The 15,743-nt window shown below is 39.8% G+C and overlaps 1 protein-coding gene across 1 annotated transcript in view; it reads right to left on the bottom strand.

Annotated features, from left to right (window-relative positions):
- Window positions 1-15,743, bottom strand: part of SLC9A4 (solute carrier family 9, subfamily A (NHE4, cation proton antiporter 4), member 4) — a 32,328-nt gene that overhangs the window by 10,665 nt on the left and 5,920 nt on the right. Inside the window, exons 3-8 of the mRNA XM_009883075.1 lie at window positions 11,924-12,183; window positions 8,836-9,053; window positions 6,970-7,172; window positions 5,724-5,810; window positions 4,333-4,403; window positions 1,851-2,012 (exon numbers count right to left, since the gene is read on the bottom strand). Of these exons, the coding sequence (XP_009881377.1) occupies window positions 1,851-2,012; window positions 4,333-4,403; window positions 5,724-5,810; window positions 6,970-7,172; window positions 8,836-9,053; window positions 11,924-12,183 (1,001 nt within the window). The remainder of the gene's footprint in view (window positions 1-1,850; window positions 2,013-4,332; window positions 4,404-5,723; window positions 5,811-6,969; window positions 7,173-8,835; window positions 9,054-11,923; window positions 12,184-15,743) is intronic.

Raw genomic sequence — 15,743 nt, forward strand, 5'->3', positions numbered from 1 at the left:
TTGCCACAGATGATTGTCTACCAACCTTGCACATTTTCTCTTGGCTCAGAACAGTTCAGGGAATACAGCAGACAGAAAGGAGCCTGTCAGACACACGATCTTTTTTAATATCATCCATTCAGCAAAGAATGATTTAGAAAGAAAAGGGCTAGGTCTTATGCTACATGATGACGTCAGTTTCAAGAAAGCAGATGAATCTTGACATGATTAAGCCAAATTAATTTAATGTCCAGTTGGTATTTGGGCTTCGTGGTGTAGGTTGAGATGATCACTCAAAAAAGAAAATATGCTGGGCCCTGCCAGAAGCTGCTGCAAAATGGAGAGGTATTGAAGGATGCAGCAGCAGAGAGTAGGCAGTAGCAACAACAGTGCCCAGTGGGAGCCCAGAAAAGAGTTTGTGGGGGCAAGTGGCATTAGCCATACCTGCTACCCAAACTCTGGAGAGTGGGTTGCAAGGTGAGGATAAATACATGCACAGCAGTTAATGTATGCAGGAGGGAAGATTTGTACAAACTTCTCTCCTAGAGGGTAGTTCCCTCAGTGATGTCTCTGGAGATCACACTAGTTTTCTCCCCTGATCTGTCTGATGCCAAGTTGCATTAATGTTTCATAGAATCACAGAATGTTTTGGGTTGGAAGGGACTGTTAATGGTCACCTGGTCTAACCTCCCTGCAATGAGACATCTTCAACTAGATCAGGTTGCTCAGAGCCCCGTCCAACCTGACCTTGAATGTTTCCAGGGATGGGCATCTACCACCTCCCTGGGTGACCTGTTCCAGTGTTTCACCACCCTCATTATAAAAAAAATTCTTCCTTATATCTGTTCTGAATCCACCCGCTTTTAGTTAAAAAACATCACTCCTTGTCCCATCACTACAGGAACTGCTAAAAAGTCTGTCCCCATCTTTCTTATAAGCCCCCTTTAAGTATTGAAAGTCCACAATAAGGTCTTCCCAGAGCTTTCTCTTCTCCAGGCTGAGTAACCCCGACTCTCTTAGCCTGTCCTCATAGGATGGGAGTTCATCCTATTGTTCCATCCCATTGATCATTTTTGTGGCCCTCCTCTGGTCTATGTGTTTCCTATACTGGGGGACCCAGAGCTGGATGCAGTACTCCAGTTGGGTTCTCACCAGAGTGGAGTCGAGAGGCAGAATCAACTCCCTTGACATGCTGGCCACGCTGCTTTTGATGCAGCCCAGGATACAGTTGGCTTTCTGGCCTGCAGGTGCACATTGATGGCTCATGTCCAGCTTTTCATCCACCAGTACCCCCAAGACCTTCTCCACAGGCCTGCTCTCGATGTTTAATTGGACAAATTTGGTACAGAAATACCAAAACATGGCAAGACAGTTTGAGGGACTGCAAACTGAAGTAGCAAAAATTGCAAATGCTACAAGGAAATCTGCTGTCAGCAAAAATTTGTGATTGGAATAATGGAGTCGGGACCTGTGCTCTAATCTCTCCTGTGGGTCTCTCATCACCTAGCAGTGATGAATAAAACCCACTGGCCAGCTAAGTGTCAAGTGTGGCCACCTTCAACCACTGCTGTGACTTAAAGCAGCTAGAGTGGTTTCTGCGCCTGACTCATGATTCCTCTTCAGATCTGCCCATTATTGAAGAGAAACAGAGAAAATGTCCCTGATTTTAATTTTCACTCTGTGAACAAACAACCGAAGTGTGAATATGATGAGTGCCAAATTGCCAGCACAGAACAGCAACTTCTTTTTTCATAACTGTCTTTTTTTTCTTACATTTCTATTGAAGTCATAAACCCCCTTGGGTATTTCCTTATTTTTGTCCCCTTCCTTCCTGTCCCTCCTCTGGAAAGGGTCAGGAAGTCAGTACTCACTGTAAAGAAGCTGCAGATGATTTTGAAATTTTCATGCCACTCTCAGCCATCTCGATTGCCAGTTTTATCTCCATCTTTTTGTACAATGACACAATGCTGGATTTGGGCTGATGTTCCCGAATTAAGATTTTCTTCAAATACTTATTGTCAAACTTCTTAAATCTGCAAAACAGATATTAAAATCAAAGTGTAAAAAATGAAAATGTGTTTTTATTTCTGTGGTACAAGCTGATTGTTATTCAAATGCACACATATATAATTCAGTGGTGGAAACTGAATCCAAATTGGAGGCACCTGTGGACTCCTGAAGGCCTAGTGAGCAGAGACCTTTAGGGGGAGGACGTTTGGCATGGTCTACTGGTCCACAGAGATTGCAGAGCCCACCAGACAAAAGAAAGAAACAAGCTGCAATCAGAGCAAAAAAGAGGGCTGGGTGTGTGTTTGCATATAACACCGCCACATTTGTCAGAAAAGAATATGGCCAGTCTCCACGCTTTTGTACAAATGTTGTACTCTAGTAGGGCATAACAGCAGCAGCTGCTCTTACAGTAATGCTGGCCTATTCAGCCAGACACCAATGAGGCTCTAAATGGCCCAGCAGTTACAGTAGTTTGGGCCCATTATGTTGCTGATAATTTTGAATCCTGACAATTAGAGCAGAGAAAATACATTTCTTTGTATTCTGAATAACGGAGAAATTGAATCGACCACAAAATACTATGTGCTCGCATGCTGCAGATTGTAAAATATCGCTAATGTGCTGCTTAATTTGAATGTGAATGTGTGTGTGTGTGCACTGTGGAACAGGTATGTGCCTTCAGGCAGACGTTGAGCAGAACAACAGCAGATCTTCTTATAAGTTTCTTTCAAAGGAATAGTTTACCACAGCAAGGTAATGTGCTCCCCAATGCTAGGAATAGCACTACTACTTGTACATTTTTTTTCTTAACAAAGGCTAGTTTTTATACATTAATAGCAGAGATAGGTACACAAATATTTCCACTGGCATTAGAGCTCTATTTTTTTTCTACATAGCAGAAAGCCTCCTGGAGTGTCATCACTTAGGCAATTAATTCTGCTATACATGTCTTTAAAGTTGCGTAGAAAAGTCTAAGGAGTGCCTTTTAATAAAATCTGCTTCTATTAAATGCCTTCACCTACAGTGTGTTTTTGAATATGCCCCTGAACTGGAACACTACCTTTATGGCTAATTTGGACAAAATTCTCTTTTCATAGCTGTTGCACAGGTGTGAGATAAAGGCACAAGATGTCCTCACAGACATGTGTAAATGCTGCTATTTCAATGGAATTAATGCTGCAACAGGGATTTGTTTAGTTTATTGACTGCACAGAGAATGGTGTGGTCCCAGTGGATGTCCTAAAGCTGTCTCTGTGATATCACTGGGAGAGCAAAGAGAACTTTTTACATTCATCTTTTACATTACATCATTACTGCTCATTAGGACAAGAGCTGGATGCAAACCAGCTGCCTTCTTCCCACTCGTAATTCCTAATTTCCATAGGGAGAAGCCCAGTCATGAAAGGAGTTGCCGCATGTCCCAACAGACTCCCCCTGGCTGGATTACTGGGGTCCAGAAAGGTGAGACAGAGGACTCCAGCACAGAAGTCTAGGCATATCTAGGATAACTAGGGATAACTTTTAGCCCACAGCATCATGGTAAGATGTTTGTAGGAAAGGAAGATTAAACTCTCCCCACTCTTCCCTTCACTTGTTGCGGTAGTGGCCAACGTGATCACAGGGCTTCCTTGGGGAAAAGGTAAAGGGAATGGCAGCTCAGAAAGGCAGGTCCCCCTCTTCTGGGCAGTGCCTGGAAGAGCCAAACAGCTTCACAAAACCACCTCATCCTGCTTATAGAAGACACAATACAGGTCCTGCGTTTCTGAGTGAAGACTAGTTTGAAAGTATATGCTTATGCTACTGAATATTGAAATTCAACCATTCCCTTCAGTAATTTTATTTTAACTATTACTGAATGCAAAGACCTGTAAGGACAGGTGACTAATTATTTTTGAATCTATACTCACAAACAAGGGATCATATTTGCTGTGGAGGCTTACGACAAAAGTCAGTGAAGCACTGGCACCTTACGTAGCTTCTGTTCTAAACCCAGACCTGAAGGAGCACTGCCATGGATCTAAGATTTACGCCAAAGCTATGTGCACAGGCTGATGTCTGCAGCATGAGTTCTCGAGCTATGTTTTTCTTTCAGAAGGCTTATTTTCTGCTTATTTGTGCAGAAGCAATTTAGCAGGCAATACGTGAGCACTGCACTCCCAAGAGATAATGGTTACTCAGGAGTTCACTTTTTAAAAAGAGATATTGCACACGTCTCCAATATTTTCATACTATTTTAGCTTTACGGGGCACAAGATCAATTTCTCATTCTGTTTACCTGTTGTATTTTACATGATAGATAGATATGTTATTTTATTATAGTACGCTGCAATAAAAGATGCTTACTTATCTCTCAGCTGATAATGACTCCAATGTCCACATATGTCTTCAATACCAGCCTTCAAGTGATCCATCAACTAGACAAACAAACATGGAAAAATTTTAAGTAGCCATTATGAGAAAATAATGTCACCACAACCACACAAATGTTGAGAGGATTTTGAGATTTTTTAATTGGAGGGTGTGAGTTGATTCTGAAAGCACGTACATTTCTCTAAAAATTAAGGCAAAGATCCCACTGTGGCAGCTCCTATGCTTGGCAGCAGTGGCAATATTTTGATGGAGGTGACAAGTCTGTCAGTCTACTATCATCTCACCATCACCCAGTAACGTATAGGCCCAAGTAAGGGACTATGTCCAATAGAAGATGATACTGAGCATCCTAATTGCCTGGTCCTCTTTGTCTACTAGACGAAAAACTAAATTCTTGGTTCTCTCAACTGAGATTTCCTTCTGCATGTGTGACTTCCCTGAGAGGGGCACAGGGCAAGGTACCCTTGCCTTGACAGAAAAGTCCTCTGAGGATTTTGCAAATTGTCATGAGACTGGTAAGTTCATCACTGCTAACTACCAGGAATTTCATTCGTCTTTGGTATGTTTCTAGAATTATAGAAGCAGACAGAAAAATGGCAATTCTTATATACATGTTGTTATAAGTGGTGCTTTTAAACATTTAAAAATTCCTTTCAAGGTTAAGTGTAAAGGTTGAAATAGTAAGAATTAAGCGCACTTCAAATTAAAATCAGTTCAGATGCTCTAATTTTGTTAATGTGTCTGCATGTGCTTAATTTTAAGGCACAGTGTTTCTGTTAATTTCAAATATATTCGCTATTGTGAAAATGAAAGGATGTATGTATATTTTTTGCAGTGTTGTTAAGTGAGTTTGAGCAGCTTTGTACTATTTTATATAATGGTAATTTGAGAGCTAAAGGAAATGTTTGAGAGGGAAAAGATCATTACTCAATAACTTGAAACTAAATTTGCAGACCAATTGTTCAACTCATTTCAGTTCAATAAAACTTGATTAAAGACTTTTAAGGTGTCAATGTGTCTAAAGCCAGTCAAAGGATGGCAACGAAGGTATCTAGCTGGAAAGGACAAGTGCATTTTGTAAATGCTACCTTTATGTTTCTGTCCATCCATGATTGCAAGTATCAAGAAGTAAGGGACCTGCTACACCATGACACTTGTGGTAAGATATTATAATATAATAGGCACTATGAATATAAAATGAGTTTTCATATTTTAGAATATTATGCCCAGGGTTTCCTCCAAATGTTAAAAGCATTCAGTGTCCATATCCACTGAATGCCAGTGTCTCCCTCTGTCCAGCTCTTTTGGAATACCCTTTCTCTTCTTCTTTTTAGGATACCAGCTACAGATAGAAAAAAACTTACTCGCACGTGAATTTCTTCATTGATAGACTCCTTTTTGTTGGTCTTTTTAACATCTAGATATCTGACCAATGGTCCAATTGTGATTCCCTGCATTTGGAACAATGAGTTGAAATGTTAATTATCTTTTAGAAAAAAAAAAAAAAAAGAAAAAAAGAGAAAAAACAGAAAAAAGCAAAAGGATTTAATTTTAATCAATTAGGAAAGCTATGTCTCAGACACAAGAATGATCTATTACTTGTATGGAGACCTACAGAAGAGGATTAAAACTCAAAAACTTAAAAAAAATTACGCACCATTTTTTTTTAAGTGAGATCGTATTTAGCAACATGTTTGTAGGTGTAAAGTAACTGACTCGTTGCCAACCTTCTTCAAAACAGCACTCACTTGAAAGAAAATATTATCTTTGTGAGATTCTTACAATCTTGAAATCTCTTAACTTTCAGAATGAAATATTTGGGGTTTTTTTTCACTTAGAAACCATTTTCAGCTGTTCCAAATTCTTTACTGCACTGCTACAGAACAGCATTTAAGAAAGTAAAATAGAAAAAAAATGTTTTTTCTGAAGCATTCTGGTGGAATATAAGTGCCTAACCTTAAGCGCATAGTGCCCTTTTGGAACCCTAGAGTATCTGAGATATTGGTATGGGAAAACAGAACATGGGATGCAATACCTCCAGAAGATCCAGTTCTTCCAGGCACAGAAGTGTAAGCCAAGTGTAATAAACCAAACATCTGAAGTAGACACCTATTCTTACAAATCTGAATTATTCACTTTATTTTTCTTTAATACTCTTTTACAAAGGATTTCAAAATATTCTCATTTGGTCTCTAGGATGGATGAAGGTAAGAGTAAAAAATTCAAAATCCTTCATAGAACAGGCATGCTGTTTTCTGTTGAGATACACCATGAATAAAGAATGATTCTGTGCTGAAGTGCAAAGTTAAAATGCTTCCGAATTTGGAAGCATTAGGAAGTGCATGTGGAGTGAAAACAAGAGATTTTGAACACAAAGTGCCCTTTTCACCTAATATTTTAGAAGACACAGGTTTTCAATACAGACTTTCTGAAAAAGTTATTTAATAATACCTAAAAAGCCCTGAAAGGGTAATTACACAGTGCAGTGCTAAGTCTGGCCATAAAATACAATAGCTTGTCCTAGTTTAAGAGAAATTCAATGCAATCTTCATTACGAAGCTTTCAGTCACCTCTATTACATGAAAGCAATCCATTAAGAAATACGCTTACTTGGATGAATACAGTGAAATATATAACTACAAGTGTAGCAGTAATGAACAATTTTTTTCTTGGGAAGAGCTTCGCTGGAAGCAAGAATGCGAGAGAGAAGCTGCTGGCTCCTCGAAGGCCACTGTAGGAAATAATGAGTTGGTCTTTGAAGGTGAAGGGATAGGTTCGGAACTTGTTACTGATGTAGAAGAGAGCAAATACACCTAGGAAGGGAAAAAACACAGCTATTATTAATCAAGAAGAAAAAGAAAATATTTAAAGTGAAACAACATCTTGGCTCAGGCAGCTGTTGATAGACCTTTCTTTTCCATTTTTGGTTCTTGTAGCTTCTCTTTGACCAACTGCTGAACTGTGTTTTGTGTGAAATAACCTCCCAGAAAAGACCATGTTTCCTAACTGCTTCAGGCTTTAAATTCACTTATGCAGTTTAGAAGTGAGATTAGGAGAAAAGATTTATTTTCTATATTTGTGTTGCACAGTTCTTCTCCAGAACGTTCTGGAGACTAAACAAACCACTGGATGAGAATTTTTGCTGTGCCTTCCCTTGCAATGTTTCCTGCTTTCTGCACAGTATCTGCCGAAAGTGTTTGAACACTGCTTTACCAACAAGTCCTGTGGACAGGTTCACTGAAAGGCAAAGAGTAATAGCATTTTAATTTTTAATCCTCTGGCTTATTGGGTCTCTAATTCTCTGTTTATTTCTCAAATTTCATTTTGCTTTTAATAAAAGTTAAAATTAATGAGACAGCCTGTGGCTCTGTAAGGACTGCAGCTTTTCTTTACAGAGTACATTCAGCAATTTGCTTGATTTACTCTTAATCTTCTTCATAAGAAAAATGTATCCTATGTTTTGTATGGAAACCATTTAATTACTGAAGTAAAAGCTGACAAATGCTGATAATTACTGATGATATTTTACACAGCTGTCACTGGTAAAATCAGCAGATTATTATAGGTAAGGCAGTATCCATATCCTGTTATGTAGGTTCCTGAATACCACTTTATATAAGAACTTTTTTGGCTACTTATAACTATGCTAGACATCAGCTACTCAGACTGAAACTGCGTATGTGAGGTATCACCCTCAGACCAACTCTCTTTACTTTAGTCAAGCTTCAGAGAAAATGATGTAATCATTTTAGCAAACAAATTTAGCGGAAAATATTTCGGCCTTCCTCTGGAAAGCTCTAGCACTCCCCTTGGTGTTTGAGAGAAGGATGGACATGTGGCAACAAAATAGCTTTTGCACAAGGAGAGCACTTTTTCTGTCTTGTTTGGAAGGATATTCCAATACAGACTCTGAAACTAAGCCTTTAAAAACTTAGAGGCCATTCTTGCTCCAGGATTACCAAGAAAATATTTAATTACTTTCTTTTTGCTGTCAACCCACAAGAATTGTATCACCTCTACTGTTGAGCACTTGTGTCATCCCTATATAACAGAGCTGTTCAGATGCACATACTTGAACCTTCACAGGTTTCCCCTTTCCTCTTTTTTTTCTGGTTATTTACCAGTGCTAATTTTCACCTTCCAAGTCCACTTACCCAAAGACATGTAGTTAACTGAGGTATAAGCATATATATGGGCTTAATCATGGTATTATTTTAATTATGCTTAAAATATTCCATTCTCACCTAATTATAAATTCTGTGCTTGGAGACTGGCATTCAGATTTGTTTAGGGCTTTTCCCCCCTTTTTCTCCATGCGTAAATTTGTGAAATTAACTTGTCAGTAACTTAAGCCTAGTAAATTGGATATTAAACTGGTTATGCCAGTCTGCACAGACTTTTCTAACATACCTTTGCACCAAAAGGTGTCTCTCAGAAGGTTTCCTGCAAAAGCTGACTTACTCAGTGGTGACTTACTCAGTGTCCGCCAAATGAGGCAGAAGATCAGAGTGAAGCAAATGAAGGCCCAGTTCCACTCATGGTTTTTCCCCACTGTAGACACTCCCATGAACACGAAAATCAGGGTCTCGCTGACGCTGCTCAGCATCTTCATGAAATATTTTATTGTGGTATAGGAATTCTGGGAAACATTCTCTTCCACGTATTTTTTCATTGTCACTGCACATGCTGTCATCCTGTACCAGGCAAAACACCAGATATCAGCCACAACCTGGTTTTCTCTTCATTTAAGAACAACCTCAGCCTTCATTACCTGCACTCTCCATCACCAGTCTCTGACCTTCCTGGTATCAAGAAGCATTTTATTTCTTCACTGACTTTAGCTATTTCCTTAGATAGAAGACCATCTTCATTCAGCTTTACAAATCCATTTTGCATACAGGATAAAGGGAGCAAACCAGTCAGCCTTCCTGATGAGGAAGTGATGGTATCATGTTCTAGTTCAAAGTCTGTTTTATCCTGAATGCCAAACACAACCACCAAGCACCAAATATTTGAGTCTCAAAGGGCAAGTCAGTTTTGTATCAGCCTACAGATAGATCGGTTAGAGGGACATAACCTGCCTCTTGGTGATCTTCTCCTTTAAGGTGGTTGTGGGAGAATATGGCGGTAGTTTTGTGCCGGGTCCAAAGCTCCCAGCAGCTCCCTGCCAGCTGGCTGGCAGACCAGCAGGGCCAGGGTAAGCTTCAGGGACTCTCCACCCACAGCAGCCCATTGCTGTACAGCAGTGAGAAATTCAGTTATCCTACAGAAGTGACCTTCCCTCCCCCCATTTTATTTACCCAGGGTGTGGGGAATGTGCCTAAGGAAGCAAAGGGACGTTTTCCACCTCTTCATGGTCAATGAAAACTAGAGCCTTCTTCAGAGGCATCAGCAGCAATCCAGCACAGACACTGGTAGCAATCAGACATAGGAGCAGTCTTTGAGCAGCCATACTGAAGGGGCTTTCCTCTTCCCCCTTTCATTTTCCATAGTCATAGGTAACAGACAGATTGAGTGCTACGCTAGTAACATATGCCATCATCTATCTAGTTTCTACTGATATTATTTTAGTCTTTGGGGGCTTCTTGTTGTGATATTTTTCCAAACTCGTGAATTCAGAGAATGCTGACTGTTCATTAAATAACCCTTTATCTAGTTTCTGCTCATTTAATTTCCACTGAAGAAATCTCAAGGGTATTCTGGTGGAGCTGAGACATTTAGCAGGTCCAAGGACACTCTTAAGACAAGGCCATTAGGCATTAATGTTTAATACTGTTGACTTTCAGAGACACATGCATAATAGACTTTCATGAGCCAAGTGAAAAATGAATGAATTCCTCAATAATTCAGGAGGGTGACAAAAAGTTCCCATCCCTAAAACAAGCAATAATTTCCTTAATGAAGCAGTAAGAATAATAAATCCCAATTATATTAACATTCTTTTATTACTAATAATTTCATGATTCTAATGAAAATAAGGAGCAAAAGAAATAAAGAGCTATGTAGTCTAATGTAATGAATAGGCAGGAAAGCAGTATTTTGGTCAGTGCAGGTAGGAAAGGGTCCATAGGGTATTAGTGCTCACCACATAGTAGGTCTAAACCTGCTCAACTAAAGTCACCGGTCACCTCAGTCAGACCAAATGTATTAGATATGCAAAACATAGTACAAGACTTGTCTGCTTTGTCTAATTGTTCAGAAAAACATATCTCCTGTCTAACTGCTTATTTAATATGGTTAAATATTCAAATATTGCTTCCAAGGGCCGTCCTGCAAAGGTTGTTTTTACAAAGTCAATTCCACTCTGAAGCTGAACAAATTGGGATTGCTCAGCGTGAAGAAGAGAAGGCTCTGGGAAGACCTTATTGTGGACTTTCAATACTTAAAGGGGGCTTATAAGAAAGATGGGGACAGACTTTTTAGCAGTTCCTGTAGCGATGGGACAAGGGGTGATGTTTTTTAACTAAAAGTGCGTGGATTCAGACTAGATATAAGGAAGAATTTTTTTATAATGAGGGTGGTGAAACAGTGGAATAGGTCGCCCAGGGAGGTGGTAGATGTGCCATCCCTGGAAACATTCAAGGTCAGGTTGGACGGGGCTCTGAGCAATCTGATCTAGTTGAAGATGTCCCTGCTCATTGCAGGGGGGGTGTGAACTAGATGACCTTTAAAGGTCTGTTCCAACCCAAACTATTCTATGATTCTATGAAATCAGGGCTTGACAAGCAACGGTGAGTAAATGCACTCTCTCACTTTCATCCTTTTTCCTTCCTTTCTCTTCTGACTCCTTTCCTGCCGCCATCCTCTTTCCTTCCCACGTTACTCACCCTCTCCCCATTTACTGTGGTTGATAGACCTGCCAGCTTTGTCTCTGCAGCGGGCACCTATGCCATCACAGCACTTTCAGGAAGCAGTCCCCAGCATTACAGCAGTATCAAGCTATCCCGACTACATCAAAATATGATATCCATATAGATGAGTATATGCATGACTATCTTCTTGATGTTCTCAGTTGTCTGGTTTTGGCTAGTTTCAGTTCCAGTGATGCTGTTCAAATGTAATGCAATTCCAGTAAATTGTGTTACAGCTGATGTTCACAGCTGTATACAAAAGTGAGAACTTGGACGTGTTTTATTATGTTTTCCATACTCATTACTTCTCATCTCTCTTGTAATCTGATGGTGGTGCTGCTTAGAAATAAATACAGATACAATATTATCAAATCTTTCTCTCATTCTTCTGATATTCTCAGAGCTGGCAGCCAGATGGTGGCAGCACTAGTCATTTTACCCACAGTTTGCAGTATTTTTTCCAATTGGCAAAAATCTAAAAAAAATCAGAGCAGATATGCACTCCTCGTTAGTATACCTATGCCAGTTCAGCCTGTGGGTTTGCTTTTCCTAGTTACCACTGCATTTTACAGGTCCCTTAGAAGCCGTCCACTGCAGATCTCTAGGTCAGAGACTGGAAATGCCTATATTGTACCAAGCTCGAGCAAACCACTTCCTCAAAACAGTGCCATTTCCCTTGAGAGGGCATCCAGAAAGCCATAAGGGATACTCACGCCAAAATGCCTGAGATGTAAAGGGTTTCAGCAGACAAGTATGACAGGTAGCTGAACATGAAGACCAGCAGGGGTTCAATAGCGGAAACGTTGTGGGTGAATCGAGTCATGAGCGCCGAAACAAATCCAAAGACGATGCCAAACAACATGCCACCCAGCCCTACCACGAAGAAGCGAGCAAAGCCAGCAAAGATATCAATGGATTCGATCTCTTCGTACCTGTGCATCTGGGTGAAGGCGATGAAGATGTTATATAAAACCTAGGTGTGAAAATAAGGAGGCAGCAGTCAGACATCTTTCTGAACCTGGCAGGCTTACTCATTTCATGGGACTGGGTGTACGTATGCATGTGTGTGCATAAAATGTGTGTGCATGTGTATGCCTAAAATTTCTTTAGACAGCTCAGCAAGTCCCAGAATTAAGGGTCTGTTAAGTGTCCTGAAAAACAGCAAAAAAATAAAAAAGAAGGCTAGATGGTTCTGTACTGAGAGTAGAACTCTGAGGGATCAAATGCAATTGAAGTAACCGAAAAATACTCATGCTTTTTGTTTTCTGAAGGTAAACTTAATTATTGGCCTTCGTAGCAGATGCTGAAAGCCCAGCTGGGTACCCCACCAACTGCGGGCTCTCCCCTCTGCCTTCTCTTTCTGACTCAGGATGGGGCAGGGCAGCGACTAAGAATCACACTTTTGGATTTAAATCCCATTTAGGTTGTCTGTATGATTAGTAGACCGGGCACACTTCATTAGGTGGACTCTGGAATGTTAAATGTTTTTCAATAGTACTTGACGCATAAAAATCATTATACATCACTGGGAATGGGAAAGGAAGAAGGGAAGGGAAGGGAAGGGAAGGGAAGGGAAGGGAAGGGAAGGGAAGGGAAGGGAAGGGAAGGGAAAATGGTAGCCTCCATTTCATATTGTCTCTAGCTAGATAAATACAACCTCTCTATCCTCATGTATTTTGTGTTTGATGCCATTTAACCTCCTTCACAGGAACTTGGCATCAATCTCAAAGTAGAAACCAAAAACTGTGGCACTCTAAATGGCCTAAAGGCCCTTCACACATATATTTTGACTAGAAAGCTTGAAATTATAAAAATGAAAATAAACCAATGTCAGATTAGAAGAAAGACTGAATTTGCTACATTATATAATTTGATCTGTAAAGGTACTTTCATTTAGTTTAGAGCAGGTAAGTTTACCATACTTCTATTATCAGTAATTTCTATTCCGCAGAAATTTGTGATGAAAAATCTTCAATATATTCTACTTTCATCCGTTTTTTAGAAACTAATAGAAAGTTTCTACAGTAATGAGTGGTGCAGTAATAAAAAGGTCTTAGAGATTGCTGACAGTTGGTTAACATTAAGTCCTGTTGGATCTGTTTACAGATCAATTTTCAAGAGAATTTGGGGAACATCTAAAGACACTAGCTCTCCAAAGCTGTTGCACCAAAGCACTAACTAGTTCAAAAACAGAAAACGGACCAAAATCATTTGCCTTATGTGTTTTTCTTTGGTCTTTCTTCTTCATATAGTTAATTTCAGAAGACTATTAAGAAGATTAAAGCAGATATTTGCAGGTAGAAGAATCAAGCTTATTAGGATAATAATTATTCCCTAGCTACTATCTAATCTTAAATTGCTGCTGGAAACATATGACCTTGAGCTGTCACAAAGGCTGTTCTCCAGAAGGCTTATTGCTAATATTTCTGGGGGACAAACAAAGCACAACAAAATGTTTCATGTGAGAAAATACCCTGAGCTGCTTTTCCCTGGTGATTATGTATGAAATTAAGCTCTTCAGTGGCAGATAAGGAAAAAAGGGTTCATGCCTCCACTGTAAGTAAACCTTACTGTACTTACTATATAACTTTTAATTACAAAGTCTGTTTTCTCTCTGTTCTCCCTTTCTTGCAGACTTTAACCTCTTCGTAAGGCTTGTGAATCATTCTTTATGAATGATACCAAGGCATAAATCTATGCTGACTTATGAATAAAGCAAATTATTTAGTAAGTTTTTCTCTCTTTTCCTAGTTCCTAAAGTGTCTATATGACATAACTGAATTGGCATTAAGATTGAAATTATGCACATACGACATAATTTCAATTTTTTTGTGACATGCTTTGTGAGAGTAAACTGTTCTGTACAACATCCTGCACTGCATCATACAAGCTCCATGTGAACGCTGGTCAGCTAAGATGCATTGCAGTGTTTATGCCTGTAAAGGGCGTACTATACTTCTTTATGTGGTAGGAAAGCCTGAATCAGCTTAGGGTGCCTTTGTTCACTCAGAAAGAAGGGATGGTCCGATAGTTGGCCTCATTTAACAATTCTGAGAATGTCGTGCTTTGGGTTTTTTGGAGGGGACATTACCATGTAGTGGTGTACCACTGGGGGGCTGTTAGAGCTAAGGAAAGGAAGAGAAAGCGTGACACTGTTGCCCACAGGGGACCTCCCCGGGGACTGCTCACTGCTCCAGATACAAATATTGTACATACCATCCACATCAGAAGCATTGGAAAAAAGATTTTCAAGTGACTGCTTTAACCACCAACACAGGCAGCCTCAATAACTCTTTCTTTCTATCCTCTTTCTGACCACATGCATTTAATTTTACTCTAAACACAGTGGGTCAACTTCAACAGCAGGAGCAAAGAATATCTCCAACCTCCTTCCTGGCACCCGAAAAGATCAAGGTGCTGGCCAAAGCCTTGCTCAGCAACAATTCAAATCCCCTCAGATAAAGAAATTAATTTTACTTGGGTGTCCGTCCTGTAGTAGATTTCTTTAACTGCTCTGCTACTGCATACAAAGAAGAGAGGGCACCATTAGAGAAAATAGTCACTGCCACTTCGTTTTGAGCACAGCATGATGTGTAGGTGTTCTCAGTATTTCTAAAATAAAGCCTCAGAGATGAAGCAGCCAGGAGAAATATTCCGTTTCCTGATGCACGCAGGTGCTCAGCTCCTGTGGAGACAGAAATGGTCTGTGTATATGCAGGAGCAGAGCTTCAGATGCCTGAAACACTTTGCAGCAAAATCAAGGTCCTCCACCTGTGTTCAGATTTGAATGAAATCTGCACTGGGTTTACCAGCATCACTGTTTTGAACAGGGCTTTGAAACTCCAATAATGTATGATACATGCCAGGACCAGTCCAGTTGCTGTCTGCACTATTCTGATGCTAACAGTCCACTCAGAAGCAACTGGGAAAAGAAGCAGTTTACAGGACCTGAAACCTCCTTGTTCCATCCACAGACAGGGCCCTACTGAGGAGAATGGGAAAAGGTAAAAATGGTAAAAATGGTAAATATTCACTTTTGTCCCAGTCCTTTAATTCAAAGGCATAACTCCTAAATCATCATTTTAATTCCACAGACTGTTATTTTGAGAATTTTTAATACAAGGATATTGAACTAAATATAGGAGAGGGAGCTATTGTTGCCTCAAATGTAATACACAAGTTCAGCAAAATTCATACCAGTTTTTCCTGTTGGGGAAAAAAATGTTCAAGCTGATAAGCAGACTGGAGAGAACCAGGGAATATTTGCATTTAAACAATAGAAAAATATGTATGCTTAATATATCTTGGTGATATTATCTTTTTAAACACATAGAGGTAACTCAAATGAAACTGTTAAGACAGAAACAGGGAGGAAATGGTAAGATAAGACACCTGAGTTAAACAGCTTTAAAGCCTTTAAAAAAGCAAGCCGGGTATGAGAAAGGAGAAAGCCACCTATTGGGTTCCATCCAGGTGACAAATACTTTAGTATTCTCAAACATGAAGCCAGATAGAGATTTGGAAAACCTGAAT

Source organism: Charadrius vociferus, unplaced genomic scaffold (assembly GCF_000708025.1).
Source record: "Charadrius vociferus isolate BGI_N301 unplaced genomic scaffold, ASM70802v2 scaffold92, whole genome shotgun sequence".
Classification (NCBI taxonomy): domain Eukaryota; kingdom Metazoa; phylum Chordata; class Aves; order Charadriiformes; family Charadriidae; genus Charadrius; species Charadrius vociferus.